Genomic DNA, 20,726 nt, shown 5'->3' on the forward strand with positions numbered 1-20,726 from the left:
ATCATCACCCACACCTGCCTTCCCCCCGTCACGCGCATCAGCGATTATTGGACTCACCTGGACTCAATCACCTCTATCATTACCTCCCCTAATACTGTCTGGTTACCCGCTCTGTTCCCTACTTCAGCATTAATTGTTGTTGTTTACCCGTGTGCTGACGCTGTTCCTGTTTGTTACCTGTCTGTTCCTGAATAAATGTTGACTCCCCGTACCTGCTTCTCATCTCCAGCATCGGTCATTACACAAATACAAATACCAGCAATGCATTCTGTATTCCAAAAATGATGCCACTAATTAGGCCTACTGTAGCTAATGATGCTAGGCCTACTGTAGCTAATGATGCTAGGCCTACTGTAGCTAATGATGCTAGGCCTACTGTAGCTAATGATGCTAGGCCTACTGTAGCTAATGATGCTAGGCCTACTGTCGCTAATGATGCTAGGCCTACTGTAGCTAATGATGCTAGGCCTACTGTAGCTAATGATGCTAGGCCTACTGTAGCTAATGATGCTAGGCCTACACTAATGATGCTAGCCCACTGTAGCTAACGATGCTAGGCCAACTGTAGCTAAATGAGTGGTGTGACAGCTGTGAAACCAGGCGAACTATCAATGAATATAACATGAACATTGGAAAGGAGAGAGAGAGAGAGAGAATCTCTTCATGCACGTTTACTAGACCAAATAATAATTCCACCAGGGTGGTCTGGCAGTGCGGTATGTGGGATCGTCAATACGACCCCGGAAAACATCCTAGCAATCCCCCCGCTCCCATCTGTGTAACTGGCTGGACCCACAAGGCTGGGGAAGGGGGGAAGGAGGAGAGGGTGGGAGTAACGAGTCCTCCTCTAAAATAACAAAGCTACCATTGACACTGTCGTTCCCTCCCCCACTGGTCTGGCTGACTCGCCCTTTCTCGCCCTACCTCTCCCCCTCTCGGGGTTGAGGAAATGTGGTTCAGGTATTGAGGCATGTTGGCTTCAAGGAATAGGTCTAAGTTGCCCTGTGCTGTAAATGCTAGTCTTAGGTCAGTCTAGTCTTAGGTCAGGTTAGGACTTGGGGAGTGAAGCTGATCCTAGATCTGTAGCACTGTGTTGCCCTGTCTGAACGCACCCTCCACTGTAGCGTCTACAATTAAAACACTGTAAAAGCACTCCTTTTCCTTCTCTCTCTCTCTCAGTCCTGCTTTGGGTCTCCAGCACCTGTCAGCCCTGGTTTTATGAGCACTAGAGGCAGAGCTGGACACAGAGCAGGGAGAGGAGAAAGAGAGAGGTAGGGATGGCAGGGGTATATTTATGAATTTATGGGCTGTAGGACGGCACACAGCACAGCGCAGTCTATCCAGCCCCCAAACGCTCCGGAACATACTGTGAGAAACTCTTTATTTCGATTTTCATCCTCCCCCCTCTCTCTCTCTCCCTCCTTCCCTCCCTCGTTCTAACCCATAACCCTAGGCACAGGAGACCACCACTAGCCTGCTTCAATCTCGGTAACACTTTATTTGGATAGTTGAAATGTAACTGATAGTCTGTAGACTATCTATCTACTAACCCTAAGCCTAGCTCTAACCTTAACACTTATCCTAACCCTAAACTTAACCCTTACCCTAATCCTTATTCTAAACCTAACCCTTACCCTATTCCTTATTCTTAACCTAACCCTTACCTTAATCCTTATTCTAAACCTAACCCTTACCCTTATCCTAACCCTAAACTTAACCCTTACCCTAATCCTTATTCTAAACCTAACCCTTACCCTAATCCTTATTCTAAACCTAACCCTTACCCTTATCCTAACCCTAAACTTAACCCTTACCCTAATCCTTATTCTAAACCTAACCCTTACCCTAATCCTTATTCTAAACCTAACCCTTACCCTAATCCTTATTCTTAACCTAACCCTTACCTTAATCCTTATTCTAAACCTAACCCTTACCCTTATCCTAACCCTAAACTTAACCCTTACCCTAATCCTTATTCTAAACCTAACCTTTACCCTAATCCTTATTCTAAACCTAACCCTTACCCTTATCCTAACCCTAAACTTAACCCTTACCCTAATCCTTATTCTAAACCTAACCCTTACCCTAATCCTTATTCTAAACCTAACCCTTACCCTAATCCTTATTCTAAACCTAACCCTTACCCTTATCCTAACCCTAAACTTAACCCTTACCCTAATCCTTATTCTTAACCTAACCCTTACCCTTATCTAAACCTAAACTTAACCCTTACCTAATCCTTATTCTAAACCTAACCCTTACCTAATCCTTATTCTAAACCTAACCCTTACCCTAATCCTTATTCTAAACCTAACCCTTACCCTAATCCTTATTCTAAACCTAACCCTTACCCTTACCCTTATTCTAAACCTAACCCTTACCCTAATCCTTATTCTAAACCTAACCCTTACCCTAATCCTTATTCTAAACCTAACCCTTACCCTTACCCTTATTCTAAACCTAACCCTTACCTTAATCCTTATTCTAAACCTAACCCTTACCCTTATCCTAACCCTAAACTTAACCCTTACCCTAATCCTTATTCTAAACCTAACCCTTACCCTAATCCTTATTCTAAACCTAACCCTTACCCTAATCCTTATTCTAAACCTAACCCTTACCCTAATCCTTATTCTAAACCTAACCCTTACCCTTACCCTTATTCTAAACCTAACCCTTACCTTAATCCTTATTCTAAACCTAACCCTTACCCTTACCCTTATTCTAAACCTAACCCTTACCTTAATCCTTATTCTAAACCTAACCCTTACCCTTATCCTAACCCTAAACTTAACCCTTACCCTAATCCTTATTCTAAACCTAACCCTTACCTTAATCCTTATTCTAAACCTAACCCTTACCCTTATCCTAACCCTAAACTTAACCCTTACCCTAATCCTTATTCTAAACCTAACCCTTACCCTTATCCTAACCCTAAACTTAACCCTTACCCTTACCCGTATTCTAAACCTAACCTTAGCAAGCAGTTGCTTATCAACGGACAGTTTGTTGATAGTAAGACAACCTCTAGAGCATCGACAGAGGGACTATCTGGATGATCCAAATAAAGTGTGGACTCGGTCTCATACATCAACAGGTTCCACCCAGGCGGATCACAACCACCTAAGTGTCTGAGAACCTAATGAATTGTTCTGTACTATTCCAGATCTGGAGCGAGAGTCCTTCAGGCCATGAAGGAAGAAAAGACAACTGGAGATCCAGCAGCTTGTTCTAATTAAAAGCCTGGCTCTGCTGCCCCAGCCAAAAGCCACAAATAACAACCCTTCAGCAGCAGAGAATTAGGAACCATTTTGTGTTTGCTATATAAAAAAAAGGAACAGGAGAGGAGGAGGATGCAGCTTACACCAGGGACCACCAACACAGTGAGCTACCTAGCACTGGGCAGGAGGAACAGCATATTCACTACACAGATGGCTGGGTGGCATAGACCTAGAATACAGATATGAACTACAACAGGAGGGCAGACTGGCAGAGGAGAGAGAGAGGGAGAGAGAGAGAGAGAGAGAGAGAGAGAGAGAGAGTGAGAAAGAAGGAAGGAAGGAAAGAAGTAAAGAAGGAAAGAGAATGGGGGGCTGAGCAAAGACAAGAAGGTGAGAGTTTGGATAGAAAGATAAGCAGGAGACAAGGAGAGAAGAGAGAAGAAGGAAGTGAGGAGCAGTAGGAAAGAGAAGCAGATACACAACACACACACCAGTCCACCCTGCCTCGTACACCAAGGTGGCACAAGGAGAGCAGCATAGTTGTGTGTGTGTTTCTAACACCAAGTCAACAGTTTTTTCTATCAGAGGCTAATCCTAACTAAATACCCCTCCATCTACAAATCACACTAGACCTGGGTAGTATCTGGGGTTTTTTCCTACATTTTTCTTTCCTACAGTTCTGTCAATCTGTCTTTCCTCTAAGAAGTAAATGGCTGGTGCTGTTTGTTGACCTGGAACCTGGGGTTTGTGACTGATGTGTGGTAGAGATGCGTATGTGCGCGCGCACACACACACACACACACACACACACACACAGATTGATATGTGTTGGATCGGTTAAGGGGTGAGTGAGGGTGAAGTCATGACATCTGGCTGTCTTCTCTGACATCACGTAGCGAGACTAAACATAGCAGAGAAAATAGGGCTATTTGGACTTTTATTTTTTTCCTGCTTTTGTTGTGGTCCTATTTCTAGCTATGAGATAATTGGAAACATTCGGTGCATCACATCTCTAATAGTAATAGAAAATAATCTGGGACCATATTCGTAAAATGTCTCTGAGTGCTGATGTAGGATCAGTTTTGCCGTTGCAACACGCCTTTTATATCATAATGAATAAGATTATATGAACAAGGGGGACCTGATCCTAGATCAGCACTTCTATTCTGAGATGCTTTTTGAATACAGGTCCTGGGGTAAGTAAATTGCAGGTCAAAGTTATTTCAACAGAATAGGATGGAAGGATTTTACTTGACAGACCCTATTTACACTTCTGTGGTAAGAATGGAATTTTTGCACTTACTTCAAAGAGTTCTAAACGACCTGGTACTTAACGGCACATAGGAGTGGTTGATTCAGTAAAACACAAAGATCCAAATGTAATTATAGGTAATTATGATGTAATTTCTCAGTAACCGGGTAAATACCTGACTGTAAAATCAAAGCCACTCTTTGTCACCACCATCACCATTGTTAAACTCTCTTTCTCTCTGTTACTCTTCAGATTTTCCCTTTTTCTAACACATCTCTTTCTCCTTCAATTGATTCCCTGTCCTCTACTAAACTCCTTTCTGGCACCATCATCTGTATTCTTGTTCTCCTGAAACTCAGAAGCTCCACAAACACTTGTGCACGTGCACACACTTTCTCTCTCTCTCTCTCTCCATCTATCCCTTGCTCCCTTCATCTCTCTCATTCTCTGTGGATGCATGGCTGAAGTGTGAGCTCATAGGCCTTCTGGGTGGCACTCCTGCTATATGTCACTGTCATCTGCTGCCACAAGGGGGGTCCCCTTTTCCAAATACACACTCCTTCATATCGCCCGCCATGCGCGCACAGGGGCCTTTAAAACACCATGCAGAGTTGAGTTTTAATGGGGCGCACGGGTTCCGCGCACACACACACACACACACACACACACACACACACACACACACACACACACACACACACACACACACACACACACACACACACACACACAGAACAGTTCAACAGAGGCAAGGGAACGGGGGAAGGAGAAAAAGGTATAATTGATTAAAAGCCCAATATGATGGTGTGTGCCAGGGAAAACAAACTGCTCAAAGAGATGACCAATGGTGGAAAGTGGAGAGGTTGTGTGTGTTCCGATGCTCAGCAATCCAATAACACTAGGATTTATAGCAGGAGATCAAATGCTCCAAAACACATGTCTATCCATCCCCAAAACTCAATGACTCCCATCCACAAATGTATGTATTAATAGTATCCCTATGCTGTATGTACTGATGGTTTCAACTAAAGTGAGTAATATGAGTGTGTTAAAGCTGTGTAGTAATGCTGACATGGGTCTTTCTGAAACGGAGAGGCAGGCATATGGTAAACACTATAGCCCAAGTCCAAGACAGCACACAGAATCTATAGACACAGACAAATATAGGCTGCATTGAAGTAACAACTGCACATTACACTCAATATAACAATGTGATGTTTAATGTAGGCTGGATCTCTCTAGATGCGTCTGGTTAATCGTGTAGCAACATTACAGAACAAGCAGATGTTTCATAACTTATTTAGCGTGCCGGATTTGGAACTGTAGGTCTTTATAATACGAAGGCGTTCGTTTTGACTGTGGAATGCCTTCTAACACATGTAGGGGTGCAGGACACGCACCGATTCACACACACACGCGCATACAGAGAAACTCGAGCGAGAGATGAAGAATGGGCGTGTGTGTGCACTGTGAGATCTTGCATATACATTACACATTTAAAAAAAAAATATATATATATATATATATATATGTGGAAATCAATCACACGTTGACACGAAGAGTAAAATAAAATAAACTCAATGATGTCGTCACATTTAAACGGTTTCCACTCGCTTGCCCAAGCAGGTGAAGCTCATATTTTCTGCCACGCAGGCATGGCCGAATGTAGCAGAAATTAAGCTACTGAATGAAACATTTTCAAATGATAATTTGTCAAATTATAACGCCAGTCAATCAAACCAAATATTGTCAACTTTAACAAAAATAAGACCAGGCACCTTTGAAAATAAAAGGCTATTGAAAACTTGTGGTTTTATGTTTCAGGGCTCCACGTTGTTTGCGCTCCAAATATTTTGTGTGTTTTTGATTCCACAGTGTAGGAAAACACACTTCCTCTTAAAGATAAATAAGGCAAAATATAACATTGTCAAAGTATAGAGATTACATTTGCCACTGGCAAGATTGGCACATTTGGGAGATTAGGCTAATTCGGAGAGGTTCTGCGTTAGTGAATCAAGAGAAGTTGTATAATAAATCTGACATGTTCAATTTGATTTTTTTTTAAATGTAGTGTTGTTTTCAGCATTACAATTAATGATGTTGCCAAATGTCAAATGAAAACATTGAATTATAAAGTGCTTATTTACACAAAATATAGGCCTCAAACATTTATATTGCAAAACATTTTTTGGGTTGGCCACTAACATCGTTAAAAATGTTGACTCAATTAACACATCTTCAAAACATTTTTTTTTTCATTTGAAGCATTTGTTTAATTGAATAGATACAAATCTATTAAAGGTGGTTTTCCCTGATGAATCCTCGTCAATACAGAAAACACTATTGATTAAGCTATTTGTCACCAAGTTGCTGCAAGAGTTCATTTGCTATACGGCTGGAGTTGGGGAGAGCGCGTAGTTTGTGGTACTCGGGATGAAAGCTCCAGAGATGCGGAGCGCCCATTGAATGGAGCGAGGCCGGGGACAGAAATGAAGATCCGGGGACCAAAGCTTGGGCCACCGTGGAGGCTGAGCGGCGCGTCGTTTCGAAATTCTCAAAGCTAAGAGACGGATGTGGAAGAAATGTCTTTTGGACAACGTTCGAATTCCTTGATAAAAGTGAGGAGAGCGCGGGCAAGATGCTGCTCACTGGTGGGATGCTTTGGTTAGAAACAGAATGATGTTCGATGCCCAAGTGACGGTACAATTCCAAACCGGGTACCTGAAAATGACACGGCCCTATTCCGTTCGTCCCGTAGAAGGAAAATCCTGGGAGCACGCTGCTGCGCTCGAGCGGGCACCGGGTGTCCATCATTCCAAATCGGTAATTCTGCCGTTTGAAACGTTTCCTCCGCCGTAGGAAGCTCCCGTTCTCGAACATATGAGACGACATAGGGTCTAACGTCCAGTAGTTCCCCTTCCCGGGGTTACCGGGCTCGCGGGGCATTTTGACGAAGCAGTCGTTGAGGGACAAGTTGTGACGGATGGAGTTCTGCCACGCCGGGAACCTCTCCCCGTAATACGTGAAGCGCTGGCTGATGAAGTCACATATCTCCGAGAGAGTCAGTCTTTTCTTCGGGCTCTGGAGGATTGCCATGGTGATAAGAGCGATGTAGGAGTACGGAGGTTTCACCGAGGCAGCGATTCTCTCTGTACAGTTCGGCGTAAAGTCACCCTCATCCTCCGTATCCTTCGCTGGCTGTTTTGGAGACGAGGACGCAGCGCCTTGCTGCTCCAAATCGGCCCCGTCTTCTTTGGTTAAAGATACATACCCCTCGTTCCGTGTAGCTTTGTTCCCTTTTCCATCCACTTCGGCATCTGCCCTCTCCATGAGTTCGAGCTCTCCTTCCAGGGTCATAATCCTCTCGCGGGTCCGGTGCCACCTGCATGCGCCAACAGGCGAGATGATGAGCCTCGGGTCGGACACCAGCCAGAGCCGACACACGCGACGGGCCTGCCTCCTGCCTCCTACCTCCTGCCTTTTCGCTTTTCATTAACAAAAAAAGAAAAGAAAACCCAGCTGCACGAAACTACTTTTCACCCCCCCTCCTCCTGCTGCTCTTCCTCTTCAGTCCTGAAAATAATTACGACAAAGACTTACGAACGTAAACATCCATCACAAGCAGTCACAACAATCATTGGGCCTACAAACGTGTTTTTGATCTTGGGGAGAACTAACGTATGGAATAAAGCCATTAGACAACTTTATGTCCAACACACAATGGCACATTAGGACACAGTCTTCGGGGCGTGTTGTCATACACTCAATACAAATGCACTTTGTACTCAAATCAGAAGCCTGATTGTAATCATTTGATGGGTGAACTATTGTCAGTTTTCTTCGACACGTTTTAACATAACAGGACTCAAGAATACATCCCGTTCTCCCATTAGTTAAACCATTACTGAATACCTACAGCCTTTTATTTGAATAGAATCGGTCTCGCACAACAAATGCCAATCCTACCCAGCTCTCGGTCCGGAGCATCCTTTTATGATGGCTTTTATTTCACTTGAGAAATGAATTAAGAAGCACTGAACTAGAGAGCTACAAAATGACTTCGGTGCCAGAGCTGCGCTTTTACGTGTGGTCTCTTTGCAGTAATGCATAAACATTATACGGGTGTTAAAGACACTAGCTAGCTCTATATTGTGTAATCAATTAAAAATCATGCATTAGCCATTCTTTCCATTTTGTTTATGGCCAGCTATAACGAGTAATATATGAGTTAACTAAATGTTATGATTAGGTTAGGCCACTTATCTATACATGTGAAAGACAAGTTAGCAGTAGACGGATTTTAATTTAAAACTGCTCTATACTAAATACTTCATGAGAATTCCAATATTTCCCGCAGATAACGCAAGTGGGTGGCCAATCACATGGCTAATACTGTATAGTTATTCTTTCAGAATGGATTATGCACTTTTCTGATTTGAAAAAGCCATCGGCAAAAGAAAAAAAGGGCCGTTTCACTACAGGCACAAAATAATGCACCGTCCAGGTCATGTATTCAATTCTGCTGCAGCAGTGTCTGATATTAAACTTGCATCTTTCTTATTTTGATACATTTTGAAGTCCCACTAATTGCATTTAATTTAAGCATAGAAACATCCCTTAAGCAATTCTCACAAATCAGTTTGAATATGGTTCCGCATCAATTCATATTCCTCCCTCTAGACCAAGTCGTAGGCACACACATTCAGAGGGTTGAGAGATGAAATGAAAACAAATCGAATAAGATATGTTAACACGAATTTTATGCACACCAAACCCAAAAGTGTAGTACACACTAACACAAACGTTTATTTTTTATTTGTTTACAGGAAACAGTCAAGATAAGGAATTGCTTAATCTCTAATCCAGCCAGTTAATGCTAAGGGCAGTCCAGAAACAACCAAATAGAAACAATAATAATAATAATAATAATAAACCAGAACAGATAATATATCACTCAAATTAATTGAACTTAATGTAACATACAAACTGGATAGCACCAATGTCAAGCCTAGTAAACAAGGAGAGTAAACAGTCCAAATTGGCTACCTATTCCCAGTAAAGCAGGGCACCGTCTTTGGCCAGAGCCATGGGTCCTTAGTCCCAAAAGTGCACTACCTTTGGCCAGAGACTCCCAATTCCCTGTATAGTGCACTACTTTTGTCAGGGTCATTTCAGACAGACAGTCTATTGTCAGACACAGCCTCCAAGCAGGAGACTGTTCTTCATTTGAACTCTTTCTTCCTAAAGTGACAAGCGCACGCTACAGTGCTAAAAGCAGCCAGACCCGTCAGACTGTGACTCACCATGGCTCAGCCAACACCGTGACACACTATGACAGTATGTGATGTAATAAATTATCAAATAACTCCAAGAGTCTCAAAGTCAGGAGGTGTGGCCAATTACCATGTACCTGGAGGGGGACTGTCTGTGGTATCAGTGTCTAGGACCTCATGCCAAGGCCTAAGTGTGTTCCCTTCCCCTACAAGGCAGAGTGCTTGCGGTGGGACGTAGCCAGCCGTGATAAGTTTCCACATTTGAAGCAGCGCGAGTTGGAGTTGCCCTCCTTCCTAGGGATGTGCCAACACTGCAGACAGCGTACCTTGTACTTCTTATACCTGAGGAGTAAGTAGACATGGAGGAGAATAACAGGGGATATTCAATGGAGGTCGGAAGTTTACATACACCTTAGCCAAATAAATTTTAACTCAGTTTTTCACAATTCCTGACATTTAATCCTAGTAAAAATTCCCTGTCTTAGGTCAGTTAGGATCTTCGGCTTGCAAACCTCCCCCTTTTTCCTCCAAACATAACGATGGTCATTATGGCCAAACAGTCCCATTTTTGTTTCATCAGACCAGAGGACATTTCTCCAAAAAGTACAATCTTTGTCCCCATGTGCAGTTGCAAACTGTAGTTTGGCTTTTTTAATGGCGGTTTTGGAGCAGTGGCTTCTTCCTTGCTGAGCGGCCTTTCAGGTTATGCCAATATAGGACTTGTTTTACTGTGGATATAGATACTTTTGTACCTGTTTCCTCCAGCATCTTCACAAGGTCCTTTGCCGTTGTTCTGGGATTGATTTGCACTTTTCACACCAAAGTACATTCATCTCTAGGAGACAGAACGCGTCTCCTTCCTGAGCGCTATGAAGGCTGCGTGGTCCCATGATGTTTAGATTTGCGTACTATTGTTTGTACAGATGAACGTGGTACCTTCAGGCATTTGGAAATTGCTCCCAAGGATGAACCAGACTTGTGTAGGTCTACAAAAAAAAATCTGAGTTCTTGGCTGATTTCTTTTGATGTCAAGCAGAGGCACTGAGTTGGAAGGTAGGCCTTGAAATACATCCACAGGTACACCTCCAATTGACTCAAATTATGCCAATTAACCTATCAGAAGCTTCTAAAGCATGGCATCATTTTATGGAATTTTCCAATCTGTTTAAAAGGCACAGTCAACTTAGTATATGTCAACTTCTGACCCACTGGAATTGTGATACAGTGAAATAATCTGTCTGTAAACAATTGTTGGAAAAATGACTTGTGTCATGCACAAAGTAGATGTCCCAACAGACTTGCCAAAACTTTGGTTTGTTAGCAAGAAATTTGTGGAGTGGTTGAAAAACGAGTTTTAATGACTTCAACCTAAGTGTATATAAACTTCCGACTTCAACTGTAGGTCACAGTGATTGATGGCCTTACGTGTCCTTCAAGTTCTAATTCTGCTCACATACAGGGTTATGCAATATCGTGGTCATCAAACCATCTACGTCACCGTCACCATTTACTATAACCACAGGGTCAGAGTTCATGGCCACGTGACCTGATCAGGAGAAACTCTGGGCCGTGACGATATGCTTGATAATGCAGTGTATTTAACGAGACTCACCTTATTCCACAGGCGTTACACAGCGGGGTACCATCCTCAGCATCTCGCCACAGAGGAGTCTTCATGGTGCAGCAAGAGGCACAGATCTTATTCTCTGATGGGGAGGAGAAAGGAGTGGCTATCAGTACAAACAAACAGGCCTTGTGCCCTAATCCTCCTAAATATATGTTGTACAATAATGAAATGACAGGTTTCCATGACTCAGTATGCGGCTTCTCTCTCATTCGGTTTTCTTTCTAGGTGCACGGTGAGTGGGAGTGCCAAAGCACAACCTGATCTCGCAACCCTGCCCTCAAACACTGTACACTACGTTACTCATTAAAGTCTTAGGATGTTTACACAGCCGTTTCCCAAAATACCTCCATTAAAACTCCCCCTCATCAAATGTATTCCACCTGTCTATGGTTCTAGTTAAAGTGTTTGGATTTGTGTTGTAATGGTACCCCCTCCTGGATTACTGGAGTAGAAATAGTTCTACACAAAACATACAGTCCCTGCAATTAACCTCTCATGAACCCTTTTTTCTAAGAGTGTAATGTTCTGCCTATTTATACGGTGCTGGTATTGTTTTGTGCAGTAGTGGCGCCCCCTCCTGGTGAAGAGTGATAGAGATTGGTAATTCACTGGAGGAGGGGTCACTCTCTTCAGAGCTGCTGGTCCTCATGGAACTCTGGGATGAACGGGACCTGCCTGCTCTCAGTGACCTCCTGGTCGGACCACTAGAGAGCTCTTCACTAGGACACACACAAGTTTGTAGAGAACATTGTGAGATATTTTACAACAATATACCGCATAGGGAAATTTGTGACATTCATATAATACGTTCTATTACGGCAGCGCTAAATAATATAATACATGTTTTTGAGTTCTGGGGAGAAAGAGCAAAGTGCAAAGTACTCTGACATCAACCATACCTGTACTTCTTGGAGGTGATGAGAAGGCGACACTGCTCCCTGCTGTCGTCCAGCTCCGTCTGCATCCGGAACGTCACTCCCTGGAAGTCTGGGTCTCCAACATCCACACTCCGGCTGGGACGGAGCTGCTTCCTGGGGGCCTTGGTGGACCTCCACATGGGGATAGACGGAGAGGGAGACTGGGGGGCTGCGGGGATAGTGTCCATGTCGTCCTCCAAGTCCTTGCACCTTTGGGTGAGGTCCAACGGAGAGTCTGTAATAATACTGGTATCTTGTACTGTGTCTGTGTCCTCTTCCATGGAGCGTTGAGCTCTGCTTTGACGCCTGCAATACTGCCATCTTGTACTGACTTTTCGTTCACATTCACAGACCCTGCTTCACTGTTCAATATGAGCAACATATTATAAGAGGAGTTTGGGGCTGGTGGCATGTCTTCCTTGGGGTCAAAGGTAAAACATATGTTTGAGTTGAAGTCCAGGGTCATGTTAAGGTTCAGCTCTTCTGGGCCTGGATGTAAGCATGTCATGGTGTCTACGGAGGGAGACGACAGACTTGCTGCATCCTTAATTGTAGCTACTTTGTGGACAAGCGTTTGCCCAAACAGGTTTATATATGACACAGACTGATGTTTAACTGACAGCCCGTCTTTTGCCTCAGGACGGACCTCCTTCACTGTGTTGTCGTCTTGGACTAAGGCACAGGGGACCTTTCTGCTTTCTTCACTCACAGACAATCCATCACCGTTAAGACAAAATGTGGCTCCTGTTTCTTTGTTCGTTACAACCTCAGAGTCTGAAGCTCCCACACCAGGTTTAGTTTTGTAGCTGCCATTGACATCCGGTGATGTCTGAGAACTGGTACCTGGACTTGTGGGTGAGCAATAACCACCTCCACCCAACTCCCCCATCTCTCCCCTGGACACGACATGCGGATGGGGAGAATCCCCTCTGGTACTGATTAGAGTGGGGCAGACAGGGACAGTGTTCTTACTGTACCCCACACCTTCAGGAGGATGATCGTCAGAGTCTATAGGAACCAACTGAGCCCTAGCGGAGGTTCCCTCTTGGTCATCTGACTGGAGGAGTCTCTCACACTGCATGTTGATCAGGCTCATCAACTCCCACGGACTGCTGCTACTATGACAGCTGGGCAGGACTGAGTTTGTATGTCTCCTACATTGTTCTAAGTCATCTTTTGGCTGGTTATGAAGGCTCATGAGGGAGGAATTGTGCTGAGGAGGAGAAGGTCTATGATCAGACACTTGATTCTTTTTAGACCTTTCATTTGATACAGGTAAAGTCTTAGGCTTTGAGTCTATGGAGCGGTTGTGGACAGGGGTGGGAGTTGCTAGCTTGGAGGCTTCTTGGATGAGGTAGAGGATAGTGGACTGGGTCACCTGAATAAAAATAAAAGAAAGAAGACTCAACCACACCCTGAGATAATATTGACCCACCTCAAGCACAGCACACACACCTGCAGGCCCTCTTGGGTGTCCGGATCTTCCATGGTCCCTTGGCTGCCTGGTCTGTAAATGGCTCCTGTGTTCATGTTGATGTGCCCATATTGTGGAAAGGAATCAATTGGAAAGTGTTTCCTATACTATTAAGTGACAATACAGGTTTGAATGTAAATACAATATGTTTTATTGTTAAAGTATAATTAAAGTTATCAGCTGAATACAGTACCAGTCAAAAGTTTGGACCCACCTACTCATTCAAGGATTTTTCTTGATTTTTAATATTTTCTACATCGTAGAATAATAGTGAAAACATCAAAACTATGAAATAACACCTATGGAATAATGTAGTAACCAAAGGGTTAAACATATCAAAATATATTTTATATTTGAGATTCATCAAATAGCCACCCTTTGCCTTGATGACAGCTTTGCACACTATTGGCAGTCTCTCAACCAGCTTCACAATGTAGTCACCTGGAATGCATTTCAATTAACAGGTGTGCCTTAAAAGTTAATTTCCGGAATTTATTTTGTTCTTAATGCTTTTGAGCTAATCAGTTGTGTTGTGACAAGGTAGGGTTGGTATACAGAAGCTTGCCCTATTTGGAAAAAGACCAAGTCCATATTACAGAAAAACAGCTAAAATAAGCAAAGAGAAACGACAGTCCATCATTACTTGAAGACATGAAGGCCAATATGGAAATGTTCAAGAACTTTGAAAGTTTCTTCAAGTGCAGTCACAAAAACCATCAAGCATCATAATGAAACTGGCTCTCATGAGGACCGCCACATGAAAGACCCAGAGTTACCTCTGCTGCAGAGAATAAGCTCATTAGAGTTAACTGCACCTCAGATTGCAGACCAAATAAATGGTTCACAGCGTTCAAGTCACAGACTCATCTCAACATCAACTGTTCAGAGGAGACTGCGTGAATCAGATTTTCATGGTCAATGTGCTGCCAAGAAACCACTACTAAAGGCCACCAATAATAAGAAGACTTGCTTGGGCCAAGAAACACGAGCAATGGACATTAGACCGGTGGAAATCTGTTCTTAGGGCCGAGGAGTCCAAATTTGAGTTGTTTGGTTCCAACTGCCGTGTCTTTGAGACATAGACTAGGTTAAAAGGATGATCTCCGCTTGTGTGGTTCCCAACGTGAAGCATGGAGGAATAGGTGCTATGCTGGTGACACTGTCTGTGATTTATTTAGAATTCACAGCACACTTAACCAGCATGGCTACCACAGCATTCTGCAGTGATACACCATCCCATCTGGTTTGCACTTAGGGGGTCTATTGTTTGTTTTTCCACAGGACAACGACACCCACCTCCAGGGTGTTTAAGGGCTATTTGACCAAGAAGTAGAGTGATGGAGTTCCACAAATTGAGATGTTTTGGGATGAGTCGGACCGCAGAGTGAAGGAAAAGCAGCCAACAAGTGCTCAACATATGTGGGAACTCCTTCAAGACTGTTGGAAAAGCATTCCTCATGAAGCATTCTCTCTGGTTGAAAGAATGCCAAGAGCAAAGCTGTCATCAAGGCAAAGGGTGGCTATTTGAAGAATTTCAAATATATTTTGATTTAAGACTTTTGTGTTACTACATGATTCAGTGTCATTTCATAGTTTTGATGTCTTCACTTTATTCTACAATGTAGAAAATAGTAAAAAATAAACACTTGAATGACTAGGTGTTTAAAACTTTTTACCGGTAAACACACACACACTAAATAAAAACAAATACTTACAAATTACAATAAATGATTACACATGATAGTTGATTTCATTATACTATAATAATTCAAACTAAAAAGATTGTAAAGTAGCCTATTAGTACCCTACTACTCTTACTTCGAGAACAGTCTGAATTAGCTGTCAAAATCAAATTAGCTTCGTGAGCAGAGCTAGAATTAATTGCCCAACAAACCTTTAGCAAATAATGAGTAAGCCTACAATGACATTATCTAACACGATATAGCCTGATGCACACTTACTTTGTCAAATTGTATGAATTTCTCCTCAAAACGTAATCATCTGCATTCTACTATTTGATTAACGTCCTGAATGAGGATGACACATCTTGCTCGAGCTCACTGCTCAGTCTGAGGGCACACTGAGGCCGTGCGTTTGAATACGAACTTTTCTGCCACACAATATCTCCACATCCTACCTTAGAAAATGTCAAGTATTTAAATAAAAAAAATCGAATTATGAGATCCCTGTGATCGATCGGATTAAATAGTTATTGAAACTATCGAGTTCAATCGTTTGATTATGTAATGTCCTGATCACGTTGGTGATCCCGGTTGTCTCTTACCAAGGCGATCAGGGCCAACATGCAGACCCTTGGTTTTCTCACTGAATCCGTGTTGAGAGAGATGACAAGTTATTTCCCTCAATTTGATCACTAGCTTCAGGAAATTGATAGTCACGTTACCGCAATGCATTTGTTGTTGGGCCTACAGGATGCCACAGATGTCTGTGATTGAAGTTGATTGACCTGCATAAACACATAAAAGTGTGGGTTGAGTGATTTGCGTTCTGGATTTTCCCGAATTGTCGGCCTTGTGGCGCCTCGGTTTCTTCTGTATATATATAAAACGTTTTTACATACAGGTAAATAGGCTAGTAATGCTTTGTACGAATAGTCATCCATTAAAAAACACGAAGTGAGGTTCTTGGTATAAATTGTAGGTCTACTGTTGAGTTTGACTAGCGATGCTTTATCTTGAACCATTTAAAATGATCTCCCACACAAAACAAATACAATGTATCAGTATTTAGCAGTGACACATTGTCTGTTTAGAAAGGCAGCTCAATTCTGATCATTTTTCGCTAATTGTTGTTTTGACCCATCAGATCAGCTCGGGAAAAGATCCGTGATGGGTCAAAAGACCAATGATGTGAATTGGGCTGCCTAAACGCAGCCATTTTAGCAGTGGTATTCAAAGTCAGTCCTCAAAGGGCCAGAGGTGGTTTTCTTGACCCTTGTATGATATTGCTAATTGGTCGATTATGCAATTGGTTTCCATTTCCTGGGTTTTGAGGATTTAAACTGCTCTCAAGGACTGGTGTTGAATACTGCACTTGTGGTGTTCAATTGCCTTCAGTGTGGTTTTTAAAAAGCATAGGGCTTAAGACAGACTAGTACAAACTTTTGGTATTTTTATTGCACAAATCTAAAATACTTGCAAATTTGAGATATACCATATATACATAATACACCTACACGTCTTGTGCGTATGACAGACACATTAATTACAGTACAAGTGAAAGCATTCCAGGTTCATAAAGGAGCCAACTAATACTGGATACAGGTGTTTTTTGATGGACAGTTATGAGACTAACGGTGAATTGACAAGGCAAATCATTACTGGGTATGGATGGACAGAAACAGAAATGACTTGGGAATTGGACAAAATGAATCTGTCAGTTTAAAATGGTTTAGGCTGCATTTTGACCAATCAGATCAGCTTTGATGTGCAAAGATCTGTGATTGGAAAAAAATATCAAAATGAGGCTGCCTGTGTGAACGCAGTCCAAGTATCTCCTTGGCATCATTAGTTATCTAACAGATTCAACCCTTTCCATTCCAATCGATCTCAAGCTGCCCTCTGCTTACAAAACACACTGCAAAATTGCTACATCAGAGATGATTAATGATTCCTGACAGGCTTGATGTAGGGAAAGGGCTTTCAGTGTTATGGATGGGCTTGACTAGTCACCACACACCCACAACAGTAAAATTCCTAGAAACTGTCCCAAGGTAGATATAATGGTGAAAGCTATGTATACGTACACATAACATCCTGTTCATTAGCTGTATGCGAGTGCTGTTATTGTAGAGACAAGACTATTTGGAAGCTCCACCTGAGATGTGTGTATGTTGACCTTTGTAAATGAGTTGTAACATGGAATGTTCTATTCAAGGACACAAAGTTATTTGCGTAGCAATGACAACAGGCCTTTCTGAAATGCTGACTCCGGTTACTATGAAACATAGAACTGTCTGTGACATTGTACGGTTTGATAGACATCTCAATCTTGGCCTGAGAACTCTTCTATACACATGACATATTTATACATAAATGCTGAAAACCATCTAACTCTTCCACAATCAGCATTACTTTCAGTGTGAGCCATATACAACACACTTCAGAGGCTGCGTTTACACAGGCAGCCCAATTCTGATATTTTTTCCACTAATTGGTCTTTTGACCAATCCCATCAGGGGCGCTGTCTAAATGCAGCCAGTGACTCGTATATAGCTGTTGTCTTCGGTCACAGTCATGTGGATATGTAAGAGCATTCTTGACTTGGGAGGGAACCTTCAAGCGACTCTCTCTCTCTCTTACGACTCAGTCCTGAGGGGCCGTGTTCCAACATCCATACTAGCATACTACTTAGAATGCATGCCCAATACGTTGCTTCACACTAAGTAGGGTGCTAGTGTAGAGTGTAAACATCCATACTACTTTAGCATCCATGCCCAATACATTGCTTCACACTAAGTAGGGTGCTAGTGTGTAGTATCCTCAGTGTGGTTTGGGAACATGGCCGTCCACGTAGAAGTTCCTGGTGACCTTAGGCAGGGTAAGCTCGATGCCCTCCAGCTCCTGGGTGAGGATGATCTGACAGCCAAGTCTGGAGTTCTCCTGTAGCGCTGGGGCCATGTCCAGCATGTCATCCTCTCTGGGATGAGAAGAATCAAATTGAAGCCATTGATTTGCATTGCATTATAAGAGTCTTGTTGACAATTAAAAAGTTTTGTTTTTATAGTATGCGTTTGACAGGGGCAATGTACAACCATAAGACGTGCAATGACATGAGCTCTCATGGACTATGGCATATCTTATAAAAAACAATCTCATACCTTTCGTCAGGCTCTGGCAGCTTGTCGACATGGTCTCTGTTCACATACACGTGGCACGTTGAGCAAGCTAGTGATGCCTCGCAAGCTCCTTAAAATCACACATGGACAGGAAGAAAGAAACAAGATGTAAGTGTGGCTCCCAGGCGCAGCGGTCTAATGCAGTGCGTCTCAGTGATAGAAGCGTCACTACAGACACCCTGGTTTGAATCCAGGCTGTATCACAACCGGCTGTGATTGGGAATCCCATAGAGCGGTGCACAATTGGCCCAGCGCCGTCCGGGTTTGGCCGGTGTAGGCCATCATTCTAAAATAAGAATTTGACTTGCCTAGTTAAATAAAAAGAAAAAAATAGTTTTCATGAATACAATAATGGAGAAATCAGTCACCAACTTTTGACCTGAATTCTCTCAGGACGTCATCACAAACCCTATTAGCACTCACCTTCCAGTTCAATGTTGTGCCTATGGGCCAGGTACATTGCATTGTCTCCCACTTTGGCCTTCACTGGAATCCTCTGTCCTGATCTATCTATGTACACCACATTCACCCTAAGAGCAGGCCAAAAACAACAATATTAAAAACTCATAGTTCACAAATGACAATGCAAGTGATAAATGCATGATGCACTCAAATGACATGAAGGAAAATCAGTACCAAAGTATGTGTATATCCCCTTGAGTTTGTCTGCATAAGGGTTAGGGTTACTAACCTGACCATGTATGTACTGTAATGGAGTGAAAATTGCAAATACATAAATAGCTAACAATCAATTAGCTAGCTAAATGATGCACTGGCAAAGTAGTTACTTACACCTCTTCTTTTGGGTCTTCTGCACTTGCACCCGCCTCACTTTGGTACAGACCTTCACAAAGAAAAAATAAAGACATCGTTGACATTCAGTTCCATATCCTCTTACGGGTTGTCTGACTTACAGTACGACTTTGAGACCAACTTAGTTACAGGGAATTTGCAGCTTTGGAGATTAGTTACACAACTTATCAAAACATTCTTAGCAACAGATGCCTTTGGGACTCCCAATCCCCAGTCACGGCCGGTTGTGATACAGCCTGGAATCGAACCAGGGTGTCTGTAGTGACACCTCAAGCATCGAAATGCAGTGCCCTAGACCACTGCGCCACTCGGGATCCTTACTAATAGTACCTAGTTACGATGTTCGTAGACATAACTAACTTGTTAGCAGCTGTCCAGCACTAAATTGATATAAATGATTTGGTTTCATGGAAGCTGAACAATTAGCTAACGTTAGATAGCAATCCAAGTGTAGCTGCGATAGTTAGCAACCGATCAACTCACCTTTGGATGTCTGCAAGTGTCGGTTCAACGTCCGAAAACGATCAACATTCGACGAACTAGCTATACCATTCAAATAACTATTCAACCTGTTGAAAGGACATGTGCTACAATCTGGTATAACTCTAGAAAGTCTCAAAGTCAGCCCCACGCTCGACCGAACTCCAGCGGAGACCGCCATGATTATGTTTTGATCACGTGAACGAAAGCAGCCAATAAAAAAGTAGCAATGACATAACGCATGTTTGGACTGTCTTCGGTTATTTCAGCGGCAGAGCGCGCTGTTGCAACACACATTTATCGAACAAAACAATTTTTAGTCTGACTTGTCTAACATGCCTTTATTACAAATTCTATATATAAAAATATATATATTTTTTTTTATCTCAGTCTTTGTGTACCAACAATTATCGTCTGCAATGTCTGTATATCTGTAATGTCTGTATATCTGTAATGTCTGTATATCTGTAATGTCTGTATATCTGTAATGTCTGTATATAGTTAAATAAATTTTAAATACATTTTAAAAATATCAAAGAACAACTAGTTTACTTTATCCTATGTGGATGTACCCCCAAGAAGTGCCTGTACTGATACCTTCATTAATGTTAACGAATGAAATATGAAATACTTGCAAGCCTCAAATTCGAGCTCTATTGTTTTATGTAGTTGGGGTTTTATGGGTACAAACAACATTGTCCTTTTCAGTTCAGCTTGAATATTATTATTTATTTTTTAATGAAACATACGTTGAGTTAGGCCTAGCCATGCGTGTGTAGGGGTGGTCACAGACACATATTAGAGACACATA

The 20,726-nt window shown here is 42.5% G+C and overlaps 3 protein-coding genes across 3 annotated transcripts; all 3 read right to left on the bottom strand.

Moving 5' to 3' along the window:
• Nucleotides 1–5,271: 5,271 nt before the first annotated feature.
• LOC127919493 (forkhead box protein D1-like) lies at nucleotides 5,272–7,958 on the bottom strand. The gene has a single exon (XM_052503143.1). It carries the CDS (start codon nucleotides 7,828–7,830, stop codon nucleotides 6,826–6,828), a length of 1,005 nt encoding a protein of 334 aa, XP_052359103.1. The 5' UTR covers nucleotides 7,831–7,958; the 3' UTR covers nucleotides 5,272–6,825.
• A 1,253-nt stretch (nucleotides 7,959–9,211) lies between these two features.
• Nucleotides 9,212–12,578, bottom strand: LOC127919494 (GATA-type zinc finger protein 1-like). Its single transcript, XM_052503144.1, has 4 exons — nucleotides 12,273–12,578; nucleotides 11,983–12,092; nucleotides 11,359–11,452; nucleotides 9,212–10,088 (listed from the first exon to the last, which is right to left on the bottom strand). The coding sequence occupies exons 1-4, from the start codon at nucleotides 12,569–12,571 to the stop codon at nucleotides 9,953–9,955; spliced, it is 639 nt and encodes a 212-aa protein (XP_052359104.1). The 5' UTR covers nucleotides 12,572–12,578; the 3' UTR covers nucleotides 9,212–9,952.
• A 4,298-nt stretch (nucleotides 12,579–16,876) lies between these two features.
• On the bottom strand, nucleotides 16,877–20,096 carry LOC127919495 (ferredoxin-2, mitochondrial-like). The gene is made up of 5 exons (XM_052503145.1): nucleotides 19,919–20,096; nucleotides 19,415–19,466; nucleotides 19,046–19,152; nucleotides 18,605–18,692; nucleotides 16,877–18,423 (listed from the first exon to the last, which is right to left on the bottom strand). Exons 1-5 carry the CDS (start codon nucleotides 20,094–20,096, stop codon nucleotides 18,267–18,269), a joined length of 582 nt encoding a protein of 193 aa, XP_052359105.1. The 3' UTR covers nucleotides 16,877–18,266.
• Between the last annotated feature and the right edge of the window lie 630 nt (nucleotides 20,097–20,726).

Source organism: Oncorhynchus keta, unplaced genomic scaffold, assembly GCF_023373465.1.
Source record: "Oncorhynchus keta strain PuntledgeMale-10-30-2019 unplaced genomic scaffold, Oket_V2 Un_contig_16796_pilon_pilon, whole genome shotgun sequence".
Taxonomy (NCBI): domain Eukaryota; kingdom Metazoa; phylum Chordata; class Actinopteri; order Salmoniformes; family Salmonidae; genus Oncorhynchus; species Oncorhynchus keta.